General features: G+C 39.5%; 2 protein-coding genes across 2 annotated transcripts in view; both read right to left on the bottom strand.

Moving 5' to 3' along the window:
* The window catches only part of LOC102775627 (sodium/potassium-transporting ATPase subunit alpha-1-like), a 61,537-nt gene extending 58,223 nt beyond the window's left edge, over positions 1-3,314 (bottom strand). Inside the window, exon 1 of the mRNA XM_087835873.1 lies at positions 1,949-3,314. The gene's annotated coding sequence lies outside the window, so the exon portion shown is untranslated. The remainder of the gene's footprint in view (positions 1-1,948) is intronic.
* Positions 3,315-4,922: 1,608 nt separating this feature from the next.
* Positions 4,923-16,464, bottom strand: LOC102780228 (sodium/potassium-transporting ATPase subunit alpha-1-like). Its single transcript, XM_087835905.1, has 23 exons — positions 16,350-16,464; positions 15,743-15,853; positions 15,410-15,469; positions 14,228-14,329; positions 14,007-14,108; positions 13,819-13,932; positions 13,488-13,622; positions 12,931-13,048; positions 12,501-12,769; positions 12,098-12,406; positions 11,837-11,971; positions 11,156-11,348; positions 10,885-11,060; positions 10,644-10,780; positions 9,318-9,468; positions 9,068-9,236; positions 8,829-8,983; positions 7,889-8,012; positions 7,292-7,437; positions 7,049-7,179; positions 6,801-6,902; positions 5,839-5,930; positions 4,923-5,059 (listed from the first exon to the last, which is right to left on the bottom strand). The coding sequence occupies exons 1-23, from the start codon at positions 16,359-16,361 to the stop codon at positions 5,031-5,033; spliced, it is 3,072 nt and encodes a 1,023-aa protein (XP_087692031.1). The 5' UTR covers positions 16,362-16,464; the 3' UTR covers positions 4,923-5,030.
* Between the last annotated feature and the right edge of the window lie 313 nt (positions 16,465-16,777).

Genomic DNA, 16,777 nt, shown 5'->3' with positions numbered 1-16,777 from the left:
TAAAGGTACGCAGAAGTAAATGTGTGTTTGAATTGCTCTCAGAACAACTTCCCCCAGAGGAGGAAGGGTTAGACTAAAACTTTGATGCCTAATGATGTGTTTATTACAACATATCAGCCTGTTATGGTGTCATTGTGACATTGTAGGCATCATACACAAATAAAACGTGTTGTATAGCTCTTGCCATGCCCTTTCATATCATATGATCTGGTCTTGAAATGTTTCTTCAAGGTCAACTTTGAACTTCAGTGCTTATATGATGGTGAAGGTCAAATGTTTCGCCAACCTAGGGAGCCATGTCCCTCAGGGCCTAGTATATTGTTTGAATTTTGAACACAATCCATAAAAATGTGTGGGTAATGTAAAGTTTTTACTGCTTTTCACAATTTCAATTCAATTCAATTCAATTTTATTTATATAGCGCCAAATCACAACAAAAGTCGCCTCAAGGCGCTTCATAGATACAGAGAAAAGCCCAACAATCATATGACCCCCTATGAGCAGCACTTTGGCGACAGTGGGAAGGAAAAACTCCCTTTTAACAGGAAGAAACCTCCAGCAGAACCAGGCTCAGGGAGGGGCGGGGCCATCTGCTGCGACCGGTTGGGGTGAGAGAAGGAAGACAGGATAAAAGACATGCTGTGGAAGAGAGACAGAGATTAATAACAGATATGATTCAATACAGAGAGGTCTGTTAATACATAGTGAGTGAGAAAGGTGACTGGAAAGGAAAAACTCAATGCATCATGGGAATCCCCCGGCAGCCTACATCTATTGCAGCATAACTAAGGGAGGATTCAGGGTCACCTGGTCCAGCCCTAACTATATGCTTTAGCAAAAAGGAAAGTTTTAAGCCTAATCTTAAAAGTAGAGATAGTGTCTGTCTCCCGAATCCAAACTGGAAGCTGGTTCCACAGAAGAGGGGCCTGAAAACTGAAGGCTCTCCCTCCCATTCTACTTTTAAATACTCTAGGAACAACAAGTAGGCCTGCAGAGCGAGAGCGAAGTGCTCTAATAGGGTGATATGGTACTACAAGGTCATTAAGATAAGATGGGGCCTGATTATTTAAGACCTTGTATGTGAGGAGCAGGATTTTGAATTCAATTCTGGATTTAACAGGAAGCCAATGAAGGGAAGCCAAAACAGGAGAAATATGCTCTCTCTTTCTAGTCCCTGTCAGTACTCTTGCTGCAGCATTTTGGATTAGCTGAAGGCTTTTCAGTGAGTTTTTTGGACATCCTGATAATAATGAATTGCAGTAGTCCAGCCTGGAAGTAATAAATGCATGAACTAGTTTTTCAGCGTCACTCTGAGACAGGATATTTCTAATTTTAGAGATGTTGCGCAAATAAAAGAACGCAGTCTTACATATTTGTTTAATATGTGCGTTGAAGGACATATCCTGGTCAAAAATGACTCCAAGGTTCCTCACAGTGTTACTGGAGGCCAAGGTAATGCCATCCAGAGTAAGAATCTGGTTAGATACCATATTTCTAAGCTTTTCAGCGCCGAGTACAATGACCTCAGTTTTATCTGAGTTAAGAAGCAGAAATTTGTGTGAACTTGATGTCATTTTCACCCAAATTAAATAAGCTTGAACTGAAAATGAAAGCTGTGAACCAAAGACTGCTAACAAACAGACAGACGGACAAACTTTGTCTGTTTCTCCTTCAAAGGAAGGACATCAAGTGCCCTAAAATTGAATAACGATTGTGTAGCTTATATTTTAAAACTCCAGCAGGCAAAATATTAATGTACAGTCGGGCTGCTTTTCCACATTGGAAATTTTAGGTCATAGACTTTAAGATCATGTAAAATCACATAACTACTTTTGGCCACACTGATTACATACTTTTCCATTCTGTTTTTTAACTACACGACACTGCCCCTCTATTTGACAGTGGGAATCATGACGGATGTAGACAGACCCAAAAATGCTCTACTTACCTGGGATCCTGCCCCCAACAGCCAGGCATCCACTCGTTCCATGTTTCTGTTGGAAAAGCAAGAAGTTGGTTCTGACTTTCACTCTCAGAGATCTTCATCTCAGCTGATGTCACCAGTGACAGAGTAACATGTGAAGACTTACCCAGTGACTGGGAAAGCATAAGTGAAGTGGTGAGGGAAACTACCAAGAAGGTACTTACTGTATCCTCTGGATGGAGTAAAGAGGAGATGGTGATGCCATTAGGAGAGGAAAATATTCAAAAGATGTTGGCAAAGAAAGAGTGGAATCATTTGTGTGATGAAGAAAGTGGGGAGGAGTAGTGGGAGGCAAAGAGAAAGAAGTGACAAAGGCAAAGGGTTACAGTGACTCATACACAAGGCTGGGCACTAAGGAAAAACAAAAACACTATATCGATTGGCTGGACAGAAAGATCATGTCGGAAAGGATGAGCAGTAGAGAATTAGTAAGGAGGAAGTAAGAACAGCTATGAACACACTGAAGAGTGGCAGTGGGTTCATATGACATACTTGTGGAGCTTTGGGGATGTCTGGCAAAGAATGCAGTTGATTTTTTCAACTGTGCTTCTTTGTGGATCTACAGAAAACATATGATAGGGTGCCAAAGGAGGAACTGTGGTACTGCATGAGGAAGTCAGGAGTGGAGGGCTGAAAATGCTTAGATTTTCATTGGGACAGGATTACAAATGAGAACATCAGAGGAAAAGCTCAGCTTGAGTGATTTGAAGATAAAGTGAGGCAAGGCTGACATGGTTTGGACATGTGCAGAGGAGGGATAATGCATATATTAGAAAAAGGATGGTGAATATGAAGCTGCCAGGCAGGTAGACAAGAGTAAAACCTCAGAGAAGATTAATGGATGTGAAGAATGACCTGTAGATGGTTGGTGTGACAGAAATGAATGCTAGGGATAGGGTGAGATGGAGATAGATGATCCAATGTGGTGGAGGAATAAAACTGCTTTAGTGCTTCGAATTGCTCTGTGCATACAGTTAAAATCCTGGTGCACAGATCTGCACTGTTCTTTTCAGCAACAACCCTTTGTTCTGTATTACTGCACATCTACCTGATAAATCTAACTCCCAGTCCTGTATTGAAACTTTGAGGATGTATTAGTTCATTCAGCTTACAATCCATAGCAGTTTCAAGGTTTTTGAAATGTGTAAAGCTGAGCAGTAGAGTGATGTGCTCTTGACTTACTGTATTACAGAAAATAAAGACAATTAGAATCCTTTGAGGAATCAATGAGGCTTTTAAAGAGTCACATCCAGTAAAAAGCAATCTACTTGACAAAGTTAAAGTTCAGGATGATCAGTGACACATAAATGCATGGAAATATGTGAATTCACCAGCATTTCACTGATGTTAGCATAATGGTGAAAGGAAAGCCCCAACCACGCCTTCCTAATGTGGGAGTCAACCAGTAGGACCACTCCCTCCATGATCATGACCATGAAGATCATGATCATCACCATCTAACAGGATACCAGTCATCAAATTATTTAGTGTTTCACATTTTTTTTGTCATCATTTTTTATGACTTTGCCAGAATTATCAAGAACCTTGTGTTAACAACTAATTCGGATTCAACAATGTTCCTACATGACGAGCAAGGATTTGGTGGAATTTCTGCAGTGTGTGTGAAGGTCAGGCTGTGAAAATGGAAAAATGTCTGTAAAATGACAAATGTGACCTTGAGTAAATGGACTGATTCTTATATAGCGCTTTTCTACTCTCTCGGAGTACTCAAAGCGCTCTATACAACATGCCACATTCACCCAATCACACTATCTACACTTAGTGCTATCTAACTACATTCACACACATTCATACTCCGATGGACGCATCGGAGAGCAACTTGGGGTTAGTATCTTGCCCAAGGATACTTGACATGCAGACTGGAGGAGCCAAGGATCGAACCTCCAACCTTCCGATCAGTAGGTGACCTGCTCTACCTCCTGAGCTACAGCCACCCCAAGTTAAATTTTGAACAATCACGTAAAAGGACTATTCATGCTTTGCTATTTATTGAAGGTTGTATTTAACTAACTTTAAAACCTCGTAACGACCAGATTTTTCTATTATGTACTGATCCTTAAACCCTTAGAAAAGAGGGTGTACTTTCTTTTTACCGTGACTCAGAATCTGGGCAAAGTCAATTTACAAATACGATTTAATTGGTTTCACTGATATGCTATCAGGAACCAAAAGGTTTGGGAACTGGAAGCCCCACCTCAGCACTTCTGCGGACAGCAGAAATCAAAGCAAAGTCATAAAGTTTAACTGAGATGGTTTCAGTGAATAAGTGAGCAACACAGAGTACCTGGAACACACTGTACCCTTGAAGAGACAACAATATCTTTAACTTCTCTAATAAAATGTAAAAAAACGATTACCCTTTAACCAAAGGACTTTGATGTTCCTCACAAAATCAACATGTGCACTTCCTGTTCTTTGGAATCTGCAGTGAGGAGGAAGGCTTGGCTCACTGGCTGGCCTGTGGGGGTTGTTGGAAGTGTTTCTAGTACACTTATGACTCTTTGTAGCTACTCAACCATGTTTAGTAAAGGTGGTGGTAGTGCTGGTGTTGGTGGCAGTTGTAAAAGTACAAAGAAACAAACAGCGAAGGGGAGGGGAAAAATTGAAACACGTTGCCCATTAAAATACTCTGTGCTCTTGAACAAAGTGGACTCTAACCTCTCAGCAAATTATTAGAAAAATGTCCCAATATGTTACTTTTTTATTTGTGACACATTGCTTGTACCAAACTAAGGACTGTGGAAAGGTGGAAATGAATCACAGGTCCTATATCTGCTGAAGCTTCGGGGAACCCCCCTCCCCCCCCCCCCTCCCCCATCCTGAATCAGTATTTTTACTGCTAACACAACAGAGAAACCTACAAGAAAAGTGTGTACAAAAGAAACTAACATGCAGGCAGCCTCAGTGTACAACAGAAGTTCTTTATTGTGACACACACTGATAAATATATATTTATATTAATAATGTAAGATTGCATAAAATGGTAATGAAAAACGCACATCCTTCAAGCCCATGTCATGTTGGCTCAGTAGTATGTCTCTAACTCCACCCAACCTAGAAATCAAATGAGACACAATTAGTGTGATGTTTCATGTCAAATGTGGTAAATGGTAAATAGACTGGTTCTTATATAGCTCTTTTCTACTCTTCTGAGCACTCAAAGCGCTTTACACAACTTGTGCATTCACACACCCACAAATGTGAGAGTTTAGATGCTTCCTTTTGTCTTTTACAGAGAAATCCAACAAAAAATTCTAATAAAAATTATAGAGTGGCCAACTTATCTAATTTTTATCTGTCTTTACTTGATTTTGCTTATGTTTACTGACAGTTATTGGGGAAAAAATGACTTGACTGGGGATTATAAAGAAGATAAACTGCAGCCATGATTTTGGTGATGATGCTATTAGGAGCTCTACCCTTCAGGGACATTTGAGGGTGTCAGTTTGGTCTCAGGGTTGCTTATGAGAAGATATAATGAGCGAGGCCATTAATATTCACCCTGGGATGAAGTTATATGACCCTAGATGAGCTAGATGTTTGTGTATTTGGGTTTTATATTATTAGATTTACATCCTGTACAATTCTGAACTGAAGTCTGATCCTCAGTACACAGTTTATTTTCATTTCTTGGAATAATCAACCTTTTCCAGCTTTCACTCTTAATACTTTTTGCTGTTCTGATGTTCAGTTTGTGGTTTCTCAAACCCTTTAGATAGAATGTAAAAAATTATGACCTTTGCATTCCCCTACACTAATATTTAAATGCAGAGTTTACAAAAATGTGTCCTAGGTGTGTCAGAAAGTAAAACAAAGAGCTGGGAAGCTCTTACCTCCTGGGGTGCGTCTGAGGATATATTTTCTGACTTCATCATAGATGAAGATGAGGAAGGAGTAGGGAACGGAACAGAACCACCACATTGGCCTAAGGTAGACATGGGGAGAAAAAAAAGCCTTCAGTCATTTTATGACCATTGATGTTGCAAGTTTGCCTACCAGCGGGCACTCTGCAACTTCCCTGTTGGCAACACATATTTGAAACACCACAAACACAAAACCCAGCTAACCCGAACAAAGTTGGACAGAGCATAAACAAGCAATCCACGACAAAGACAGACTGTTTTAAAACATCATTGTCACATCAAGGACTCATATATAACTACATATAACAAATAACAGGAAAGCTGTTCATATTTTCTGTCTGAAAGAGAAAAATTGGCCAGTATCAGTTCTGAAATCACCAAATATTTGTGTCAGTATTGATCTTAAAATTCCTGTTACTGGTCACGTCTAGAAGAGACCATACGGACATGATCCCTTTCAATGTCATAATGCACACATAGATATACTGCACAACATTTAAACAACACCCACAGGAAAAGTAAACAAATTAATGCAAATGTTTTATGGTCCTCTTGGATATTCTTTGGCAAGATTGTATGAATTTCTGAGCCGATGAGCCTAAAAGTGTCTTAAATTTTCTTTTTAGAGGAGAGCAACCCTTTACTACAAAGTGGAATTGACAGTAATAAACATATTTTATTTTATATTAACAAAGCTAAAACTCCATTTAATAAAATACAAGGACATGATTGTCTTCGCATAAATAAAGATGGCAAACTAGGCAGCCACAAAAACATTGGTGAAATAGCAAAACTTTGCAATATGAATATATAGCGATTTCTCTAAAGTAGCAACTCAGCAGGCATAAAAATCTTCATGCCTGCTGAGTGTTTTGGTTCATTTGTATAATTACAGTGTCATAGTGTAAACCTATCACATTGTTTTTACTCACTTCATAGGGTACATTCTGATGGCAATGTCCATGCCTGGGCAGTATGACAGGAAGGCAGCCAGAGCCATCTCCTCAAAGATGCCAAAGATGAGAACGTAGTTCCTGTGAAATAAATAAATGTAAGAATCAATAAAACAGCGGAGACTAATCTAGTTAAAACTGGACTTATTTGCCGGTTTATTTGGAAGATGGCGGTTCCAAAGTCCCAGTTGTTATTGGAGATCTCATGTATATCTGTGCATACATACTTCATTCCTTGTTTCACAATGGAGTTGGTCCTGGTTTTACAGATGAGCAGATCGGCCACCTGGACGATCACAATACTTGTGAAGAAAGCTGTGTGGCAGGTAAACTCAACGATCTTTCTGCGCTCGTACGTCTGGGGGACAAAAGCTAAATTAACACTGAATCACTGAAACATACCACTGAAACACACACGTCTTACAATTCTCACAGTCCGGAGTAAAGTTAGTAACATTACTGTGACTGACCCACTCCTGTCCATAGCTGTCTTCCAGGTCATTTAGATATCTGTTATCCCAGAACACTCTGATTCCCACCAGGTCTTTGGGGAGGAATCCATTCTCAGACAGGATGACAAAATAAGTGAAAAAGCCACCTAAGGCCTGCATCATACCTAAAAGAAGCAAAAACATCAAAGAATGCTTATCAGACAGGGTTACAACTTTTACTAATGACAAATATAAATAACAACTGTGGCTGTCTCTTCATAAAGAAAGCAGTAGCAAATATGACATGTCAATGTAATACTCTGCAAATCCATGGTGAATGAAAATTAAACACATTAATTGTTTGAAACAATGCCGCACGCTTAACCGATTAACAAATTAAATAATGATCAGATTTGCCTGAAAAAAACTGACAGATTCCATTTTTAATGCCTGCAAACAAAAAATCTTTAAATTTAATAAAGTAATATGCATTTAAATATGATATTTAAAGGTGTTTTAGTGTCTGCAGTACAAACAAAATCCAGCAGGGGGCAGTAGAGGAAGGCTTAAAACAGCACAAAAGTATTAAAAACAGATTTGATATAGCTAAAGGTTAAACAGTGAACAATGTGTTACCAATTTGCCCATAGGCCATACTGATGAGTCTCTCATTCACCAGCTTGTCTGTTTGGGCATTTCTAGGCTGCCTCTTCATGATGTCACTTTCAGCTTGTTCATAGGCCAGGGAGATGGCAGGGACCTGTCATGGCACAAAAAAAGAAAAAGAAAAAACAAATTATCCACCCATAAATGCATTATCATCCGCTTGAGCTTCTGTGTAGAACAGATTCAGTAAGCTGGAGAGGAAATGCCCCCTCATTAACAAAGAGATCGTCTTTTAGCCTCCAAAAAGAGATTGTTGATCTAAGAAAAACCCAGGACATCTTCCTATTCATCTCTGATCAAGGAAAACAGCAAAAATTGCAGGTTTTCTTTTCTGTACCCAACTTACTTAAGTATAAATAACTTTATTAATTTCTTCATAAATAATATTTGAACGATTTAAAAAACAACATTTATAACAATGTCACAAACATATCATTACTCACAGTAAGCTTTAATACTACTGATATTTATTTAGACTCTCTCCCTTGTAGACCACATTACACCACAGAAACAGCTTCAGTGATACTGCTGGTATTAAAGGTACTGTGCTACAGTAGTTTGAATCCTTTCCATCCAATGGACTACAGTTTCTTCATGTAAATGGAGAGTCCTCTTCTCACACTAAGGTTAATTATGGAGTTCCACAGGGTTCCCTGCTAGGACCAATTCTGTTTACATTATACATGCTTCCCTTTTACATTGACTTTTACTGCTGTGTGGATAATACCAAACGTTATTTATCTAAGAGGCCAGATAGCACAACAATTAGTTAAACTCCAGGAATGTGCTAAAAATAAAACAGTGTGGATGATTCTTCCTTCTAAAATCATTGTTGTTGTGACTGTTGTTGTGATTTTGTTCTACATAGATTGAATTAAACTGAATTGAACAGAATCAGTCAAAATCTCACCATGTCAGTTCCCAGGTCAATACAGAGGATGGTGACAGTTCCCAGGGCAAGAGGGATGTCAAAAAGCACGAAGAAGAGGAATGGCGACATCTCTGGGATTTTACTGGTCAGAGTGTAGGCGATAGACTTCTTCAAGTTATCAAAGATCAGACGGCCTGAAAAAGGAATTCAGCAGCTGCTGTGAAGCTTTGTATTTTATGGAATTTTACTTTTTTTCCAAGTCCTGATATAGATGTTACCTTCTTCCACTCCAGTTAAAATGGAGGCAAAGTTATCGTCCAGCAGGATCATGTCAGCAGCCTGCTTGGAGACATCAGATCCAGCGATGCCCATGGCGACACCGATGTCAGCTTTCTTCAGAGCTGGAGAGTCGTTCACACCATCACCTGTCACGGCCACAATGGCTCCCTGGAAGAAAGCATTTTTTTATATACATTTTAAACAAAACAATGTTGAAACTGTGTCTGTGAGAATCCCTGCGATGCTCACCTGTCTCTGGCATCCTTCCACGATGATCAGTTTCTGCTGAGGGGAGGTCCTGGCAAATACAATTTCAGTGTGGTGCTTCAGCACATCGTCAAGCTGCTCTGGGGTCATTTCTTTCAGCTCACTACCATGGACGACGCAGGCCTTAGCTTCCCTGTAGATTAGATTGCAGCAGTGTTAGTACGGAGGTGTTTCGCTGATTTTTTATTTTTTTTGTGCAATTCTGCATGCTTTTTTTTTCTTTTTTCTTTTTTTTTTAATGCGCATTGTATTCTGCGTCCTGATTGATTTTCAATCAATCTTGTGCAGTGTCTCTGGCACAGTACAGATTGCATTCAACTTGTCAAATTTACATAAATCTTCGATCGCTTGCAGTGTGACTCTGAAGTGCTGCACTGTATGTTTGTAAGTTTTCTCCCCAACAAACACAACAATGTCGACGAAGCATCATCACCTGCGGGTGCCTTCGGTTTCATTCTATAATACTGCACTTATTTTTCTACAAGGTTTGAACTTTGACAGTATTTAAACAAGAGAGAAAAGTGTAAAAATCTTCATGCCTGTCTGAAAAAAGTGTGTAGTGAGGGGTTTTACAGCTTTAAAACATTTATAATAATTGCAAAAAATAAACTTGGCTACTTCGCGGATTTCACTTATCGCAGGTTATTTTTAGAACATAACTCCCACAATAAATGAGGGACAACTGGATGACAGTAGTGTGTCATTCGCTAACTGGAGTTCATTTGCTAACTGGAAGGTTGCTGGCTCGTGTGTGAATGTGCATGAATAAATGGATAAATGTTGCATGTTGTACAAAGTACTTCAAGTACTCAAGTAGAGCAGGAAAGCACTATATAAGAATCATCTATTAACGAACAGCAGCTGTAATCCAACACCCTGTGTCCAAGCACAGACTATGTTAAGGATATTAGAAAACAAAATAACATCAGCCTCAGCAAAAGTTGATGATGGAACATTCAGCAAAAAGCTACATTTACAACATATTCTACTTGTTGTCTTCCCACTGCAGATAATGAATCACATGTGTTGCATTTATTATGTATTATTTGCACTCGAGTTACGAAGGTGACTACTGATTCAGGATTATAGTCCAGTATAGTCTTGTATTGCTGATGAAGAAACAGGAAAGCCAGTAGCTAAGAACCATATCAAGATTATTTTTTCTTGCACGAATTAATGGTAAAAGCGTTTTAGGCTCTGCAGATGTCAAAACCTTCATTAGCCAAGCTTGATTTAATTTGAACAGCTGCCTCTTATACTCACAAAATGTTCAAAGCTAGCTAAATAAATCTTGATAAGAAAACTAACCGAGGGTTGACCTCTGAAACTGGAATTTTTAAGCGAGCAGCAATGTCTTCAACAGTCTCATTGCCTTCTGAGATGATACCCACACCTCTAGCAATAGCCTTGGCTGTAATTGGATGGTCACCTGTGACCATGATGACCTGAGAGGGAAAAGATAAGAAAAATATTTAACTCAATTTAAGTTTTGACCACAGTTTGAAAAAAGAGAAAGTTTAAAATCTGTTCATTCAAAAAGTTATCATACCTTGATTCCAGCACTCCTGCATTTACTCACAGCATCGGGCACAGCAGCACGAGGAGGGTCAATCATGGACATGAGGCCAATAAAGCACAGGTTCTCAGTGGGGAAGTTCACATCATCAGCATCAAAAGCAAAGCCTTCTGGGAACTGGTCATCAGGCAGGTGACAGTGGCAGAAACCTGAAAAAGACACACAGAAAGTACTTGTTAGATTAAATTTTCTCCAGTAAACAAACAGTTCATAAATGCTGATATAAAAAGAAGTGATGCTGTACCCAAAACTCTCTCTCCAAGCCCTCCCAACTCAAGATAGGCACGATTAAAAGAATCTTTCAGCTGAGCGTCCAGCGGCTGCTCTTTGCCCTGGATCACGATGGTGGAGCAGCGGTCCAAAATCCTCTCTGGAGCTCCTTTCATCACCAGCAAATGCTTGGTTTCACCAGGGGTGGAGTTTTTATGGACGGAGAGCTGTGGGGCAACAGAAAGCCTTGATTTAAATGCAAGGTATTCAGGTCTCAAAAATTAGGCCCTCATTAGGCGTTCTACATTTGCAAGGGTGATCTTGAGTGTGACTTGAATTTCACCATCTAGCGGTGAGTGCAAGCATTGGTGGAGATGTCACTGTGCCTGCCGATTATTTGTGACCACATGGAATTGTTCATGGAGACTTTACATTGCAATGTCCCAACTATATATGTGAGCAGGCACTGGACTTCAAAGAAGTATACTACTGTGCATTTCCACAACAACATACCGTCAAGGTTTATTGCCTTAAACTGTACTCCTGCCAGCAAAGAATGACTCCACTGATAACAACAAGAAGTCAGACTGTATATTTATAGAAGTTCACAAACCAAAGCATGATCGTGGTTGCAGTTCCTCCTGCATATATAGTATGTACAATGTATTTTTGACATTTGTCGCTCTGTATTTACCTGCCCATTTGTCTGATTTACCTGGTATTTGTTTGTGGAATTAAAGGGGATCTCAGCAATTTTGGGGTATTTTTCTCTCATGTCACTAACAGAGCCACAGCACAGCTCGATACACTTCAGCAAGGCAGCTTCTGATGCATCACCAGCGACATGTCTCTGTGGATTTTTAGAAAAAGACAGAGTTGGTGAAATGGATTCATAAGTCACAACATATGCCTTGTTTAAAATACCAAAGCTTTTACTTGCCAACCACAAGAGCCTTAAGAAATGAAAGTTTATCACCTTCAAAACAGGAACTTTGTTCTGTTCAGCCAGGAAGACGGCGCGGTTGCAGAGTCCGGCAGTTCTGGACAAAGCAGCCCAGGTGGCAGAGCTCCTGTCAAAAGAGGTACCGCTCTGGTTCTCAGTGGTGTCGGCCTCATGGATCTGGTTGTCAAACCACATGTGAGCCACAGTCATTCTGTTCTGGGTCAGGGTGCCGGTCTTGTCAGAGCAAATGGTGGAGGTGGAGCCCAGAGTCTCGACAGCCTCTAGGTTCTTCACCAGGCAGTTCTTCTTGGCCATACGCTTAGCAGTCAGAGTCAGACACACCTACAGACAAAATGTATGTTTTCTAAACTATGACAACTGCAGACAGTAAGACATAAGCTATCTGCAGAGAATGTCATAAGACACCAAAACTCACAGTGACAGTAGCCAAGAGACCTTCTGGCACGTTGGCGACGATGATACCAATGAGGAAGATAATACCCTCCAGCCAGTTATATCCAAGGATGACGGAGAGGATGAAGAAAGAAACACCCAAGAACACGGCCACTCCAGTGATGATGTGGATAAAATGCTCGATCTCAATGGCAATGGGAGTTTTTCCAGCTTCAAGACTGGAAGCCAGGGTGGCGATGCGGCCCATGATAGTATTATCTCCAGTGTTGATGACGATTCCTCTGGCTGTGCCTGAAAATTGAAGAGACACCGAGTCCACAGAACAATGGATGATTTCATTCTTCCTCGTTATCCTTCTTATTTTGTGGACTACCAGCAAGCATCACTAGACTACTGTTTCATCAAATAAAAACCACACTCAAATTGTCAACCACAAGCTGTTCATACTCTACCTTCTACACAGTTGGTGGAGAAGAAAGCAATGTTCCTGGTTTCCAGTGGGTTTTCATTGGAGAAATCTGGAGAACGAGTCTGAGGCTCTGATTCACCAGTCAGGGAGGAGTTGTCCACCTGAGAGATTACAAACAAAATCAAACGAAGATCAGTGAGGGGGTCAGTGACATGAAAACACAGAATTAAATATTTTTGTAAAAAAAAACAAAAAAACAACTTAAGGAACAAATGGGAACAGTTTATGATATGATCAAAGAAAAGCTACTTAAAATGAAGACCACCACATCCAATCAACATAGCTAGTAACTTCTCAGATTTACTAGTGGGATACATAAAAATGTTGAACAGTTGAACAGTCAGCTTGCATGCACAAGATTAGCTAACGTAAATGGATTGAGGGCTGAGCTCGACTCTGTCGCCGGCCATAACTAAACTATGTCTAAAACTAACTAAACATCACAGCATGTCTTCTTCTCATTTAAATAAATAATAGTAGATATCAAACACATGTTCTACAAAAATGTTTGCTGGCATTAAGAGTATTTGAGGCACAGACCTTGCAGCCGTGAGCAGAGATGATTCTCAGATCAGCAGGGATCCTGTCTCCGCCTTTCACCTCCACTAAATCTCCAAGCACCACCTCCTCGGTGTTGATGCTTTTCTTCTCTCCATCACGGATAACCAGGGCTTGCTATGAAATCAAAGATTTTAGGAATTTTTGATTAACTCGGTTTGAATTTAATCCGAGCAGCAAAGTTTCAGATGATAAAATGTATCATCAGTGCAGAACTTTTCCCTTAAGACTGTGCAAAAAATACTGCAGTTTCTTAATTCATATAAGCTGTAAATATGTTGAATTTACATTAGTTTTCCTTTCAGTGTCTAACCTGTGGGACCATGTTCTTAAAGGAATCCATAATCCTGGAGCTCTTGGCCTCTTGGTAGTAGGAGAAGCAAGCCGTGATCATGACCACAACAGAAAGGACGATACCTAGGTACAACTACATGAAGAGACACGAGAGAGTTAGGTGATCCTTAATGGTCACAATAACAATTTAGATAAAGACTCGCTTACGTTATCACTTGCAGGTTCATCTTCTGAGGCAGCCTGGATACTATAAGCCACAAAGCAGAGGAAGGCACCAATCCACAGCAGCATGCAGAAACCACCAAACAGCTGGAAACCAGGGGAAATAACATTTAAGCTTTGGTGGTTGTACTCACTTTTTTGCATTGATAATGTGCGAGTTAAAACACAGGTTTGCTGTTTTCATGGTGAGGATGTTGGACTCCTACCTGTTTGCAGAACTTGACCCATTCAGGTGTTGTGGGAGGAGGTGTGAGGGCATTGGGGCCATCTCGGGCCAGGATCTCTTTTGCTCTGGAGGAGGAGAGACCCTAAAAACAGTGTCTCAGTTACCCCAGAAGTTCAAAAGACTTGTCTGTACATGTCTTGTACAGTATAGTTACATCTAAAACAGTAATATTGTAGTATATTTACTGGTTCCTGTCACCCTCTTAATTTTGCCTTTTGTGGAACATTTAGAGTTATAGAGTATATATAGAGTTATACTTTTTTTTTTGCAAAATATATCTTCACTTGAACTGCTTATAATTCATGTCTATAATGTAGGTTATGACACTGCTTTACATACAAACCAGTTCATTAACTAAAGCACTGACTGCAAATAAAACCTTTTTTCCTTCTTTATGTTTAAAATCTAATTTTTCTGTGTAAAGTTGTCACTGTCTGGTGGTCCAGTATGCCCGAGCCGCTCCTTCTTCCCTCTATTGTTCCCTCATTTATTTGCTGTCTTTCAGCTGGAGCCTCCATTTATCACCTACTTCTCTCTGGTTGAAAAAAAAACTTTAAACTTGCTCTTTTCTCATTATGTCTGCATCTGAGTGCTCAAATCTAAGTTTTTTAAATCTTGTATTAGAGAGAAGATTACAGTGCCATTTTTTTACTTGTTGGGGCAAGGCAGTGGTATTTTCTCTGTAATTTTACAATTTTATGCACAAAATGAGCTAATGTTAAATTTGATGTTTGCTACAGGCCACACAAAAGTTGTCAAGTGGGCAACAAATGGCTGAAAAACAAGAAAGTTCAAAAAGATTCAGCCTGGAGAACATATAGCAAATTATTAAGTTATTATTATTTGATTGCTTTTTAGTTGTTTAACATGCTTACCTATAAAAGAGATGTGAAAAAAATAGTGGCTCGTGTGGATTAAAAGTCTTTTAGTTTTCATTTTGTTCAAATTTGAAGAATTTGGTTTGTAAAACTAGACCAATAAAACAGAACTCCATAACTAGATACTGCTCATAGTGGGTGAGAAACTGAGATCTTGAACATTTTATATGCTATTATTTGCATGCACACCATGATGTTCTTCAAGACTGCCTGATCTTTCCTGGCCTCTGTGCTTATCATCTCAAACACTCACAAAAACAAAGACACATATTTGGAGTCCTCACCATGACTAGGTCGGTTCCATATTTTCTGTGAATCTCGTCCACGCTTATTTTGTGATCATCCTAAGGAGAGTGTGGAAGAGAAAAAGATGAAAATGTCATTTGAGGCTTAAAAAACGTCCCTGTAAATTCCTCCAGAAGGACACAGGGACAAAATGCATCTGCTCTTTACACATTGCTCCATACAGAGTCATTTTAAGATAAGAATCTTTTTGTGTTTGAACACGAATTTTCACATGTTATAAACTCTTTATACTATATTGGCTTAAATTGTGCCAATCAAACACTTACATGAGAGATTATCCCAGAGTGGCTTCACATAATTTACGTACTCACCAGGTCAACTTCTTTTTTCAGGTCTTCCGTATCCCTATTTTTTCTGCCCTTCTTGCTCCTCTTTTCCTCGTGGTCTGCGGTTTCCGCCAGTTTGTAGTCATCTTTCATTTTCTGTTATGAACAAAGTGTCACAAAATGGAGTTCTGATTAAGACTAAAATCGAAAGTGATTTTAAAGCAGAAAGTTGCATTAAAACAAAATTATTAATTATTGTCAACAATTAAAGAATAATATATTGTTAACTGATATGCTGTGAAATATTAGAACAGCAAATTCAAATTCAAATAGATCATTTTAGAATATGTTTTAAGTTTCTAAAGCTGTAAAGAAATTAATGTATGTTTTCACAGTGTCACAAAATAGGGTTTTAAATAAAACTGATACAACATGAAACATCCTGGAAAGTTGCCTTTCAGATTTTACATAATGAACTAAAATGTGTCATTGTTTATATAATTTCAAAAAATGTCTCTTCACAGTTGATAAAGCAGTCAAAAAAAAAAAAGAAAGAAAGAAATTTAACAGAGATGTAAGCTAATGTGTAAGTAAGCTGCAAGAATATTCAACCCTGAGCAATCCAAAACTGTCGAGCTCAGTCCAAACTTACTGTCACTCCCATGGTTGCAGTGCAGTCTGACAGCAGTCAGTTCAGTTAATCAGTCTAACCTCTCTACTTCGCCTCCCTCTTTCAGTCCAGTTGTCTCCTGCGTCTTCCACTCCGCCCTGAACATAGATGGCTTAATTTCAGCTTACTTTTATACCTGTGGAGGAGGAGCTTAGAGGAAGGAAGCGTGGAGGTTAAACTCAATAGGTCATGGGTTGGGTTGATTAAACTGCTCCCACACTCTTTTTTTTGCTTCAGTCACTGCCAAGGGTACCCGTCATCTGTGTCCAGAAGCCCAACAGCTAACCACGCTTGGTTGGACTCCTTCAGCTTGATGGCTCCCTTCAGCTTTGGTGCCACTACTCAGTGCAGATATCTCGGCAATAGAGCTACCACAATTGATCTGTCAACCTCGATAACCTTTCATCCTT

The sequence above is a fragment of the Neolamprologus brichardi genome, chromosome 23 (genome assembly GCF_056152115.1).
Source record: "Neolamprologus brichardi isolate AB-2024 chromosome 23, ASM5615211v1, whole genome shotgun sequence".
NCBI classification, from domain to species: Eukaryota; Metazoa; Chordata; class Actinopteri; order Cichliformes; family Cichlidae; genus Neolamprologus; species Neolamprologus brichardi.
The sequence above is the reverse complement of the archived record's forward strand: the minus strand, read 5'-3'. Positions and strand labels throughout refer to the sequence as shown.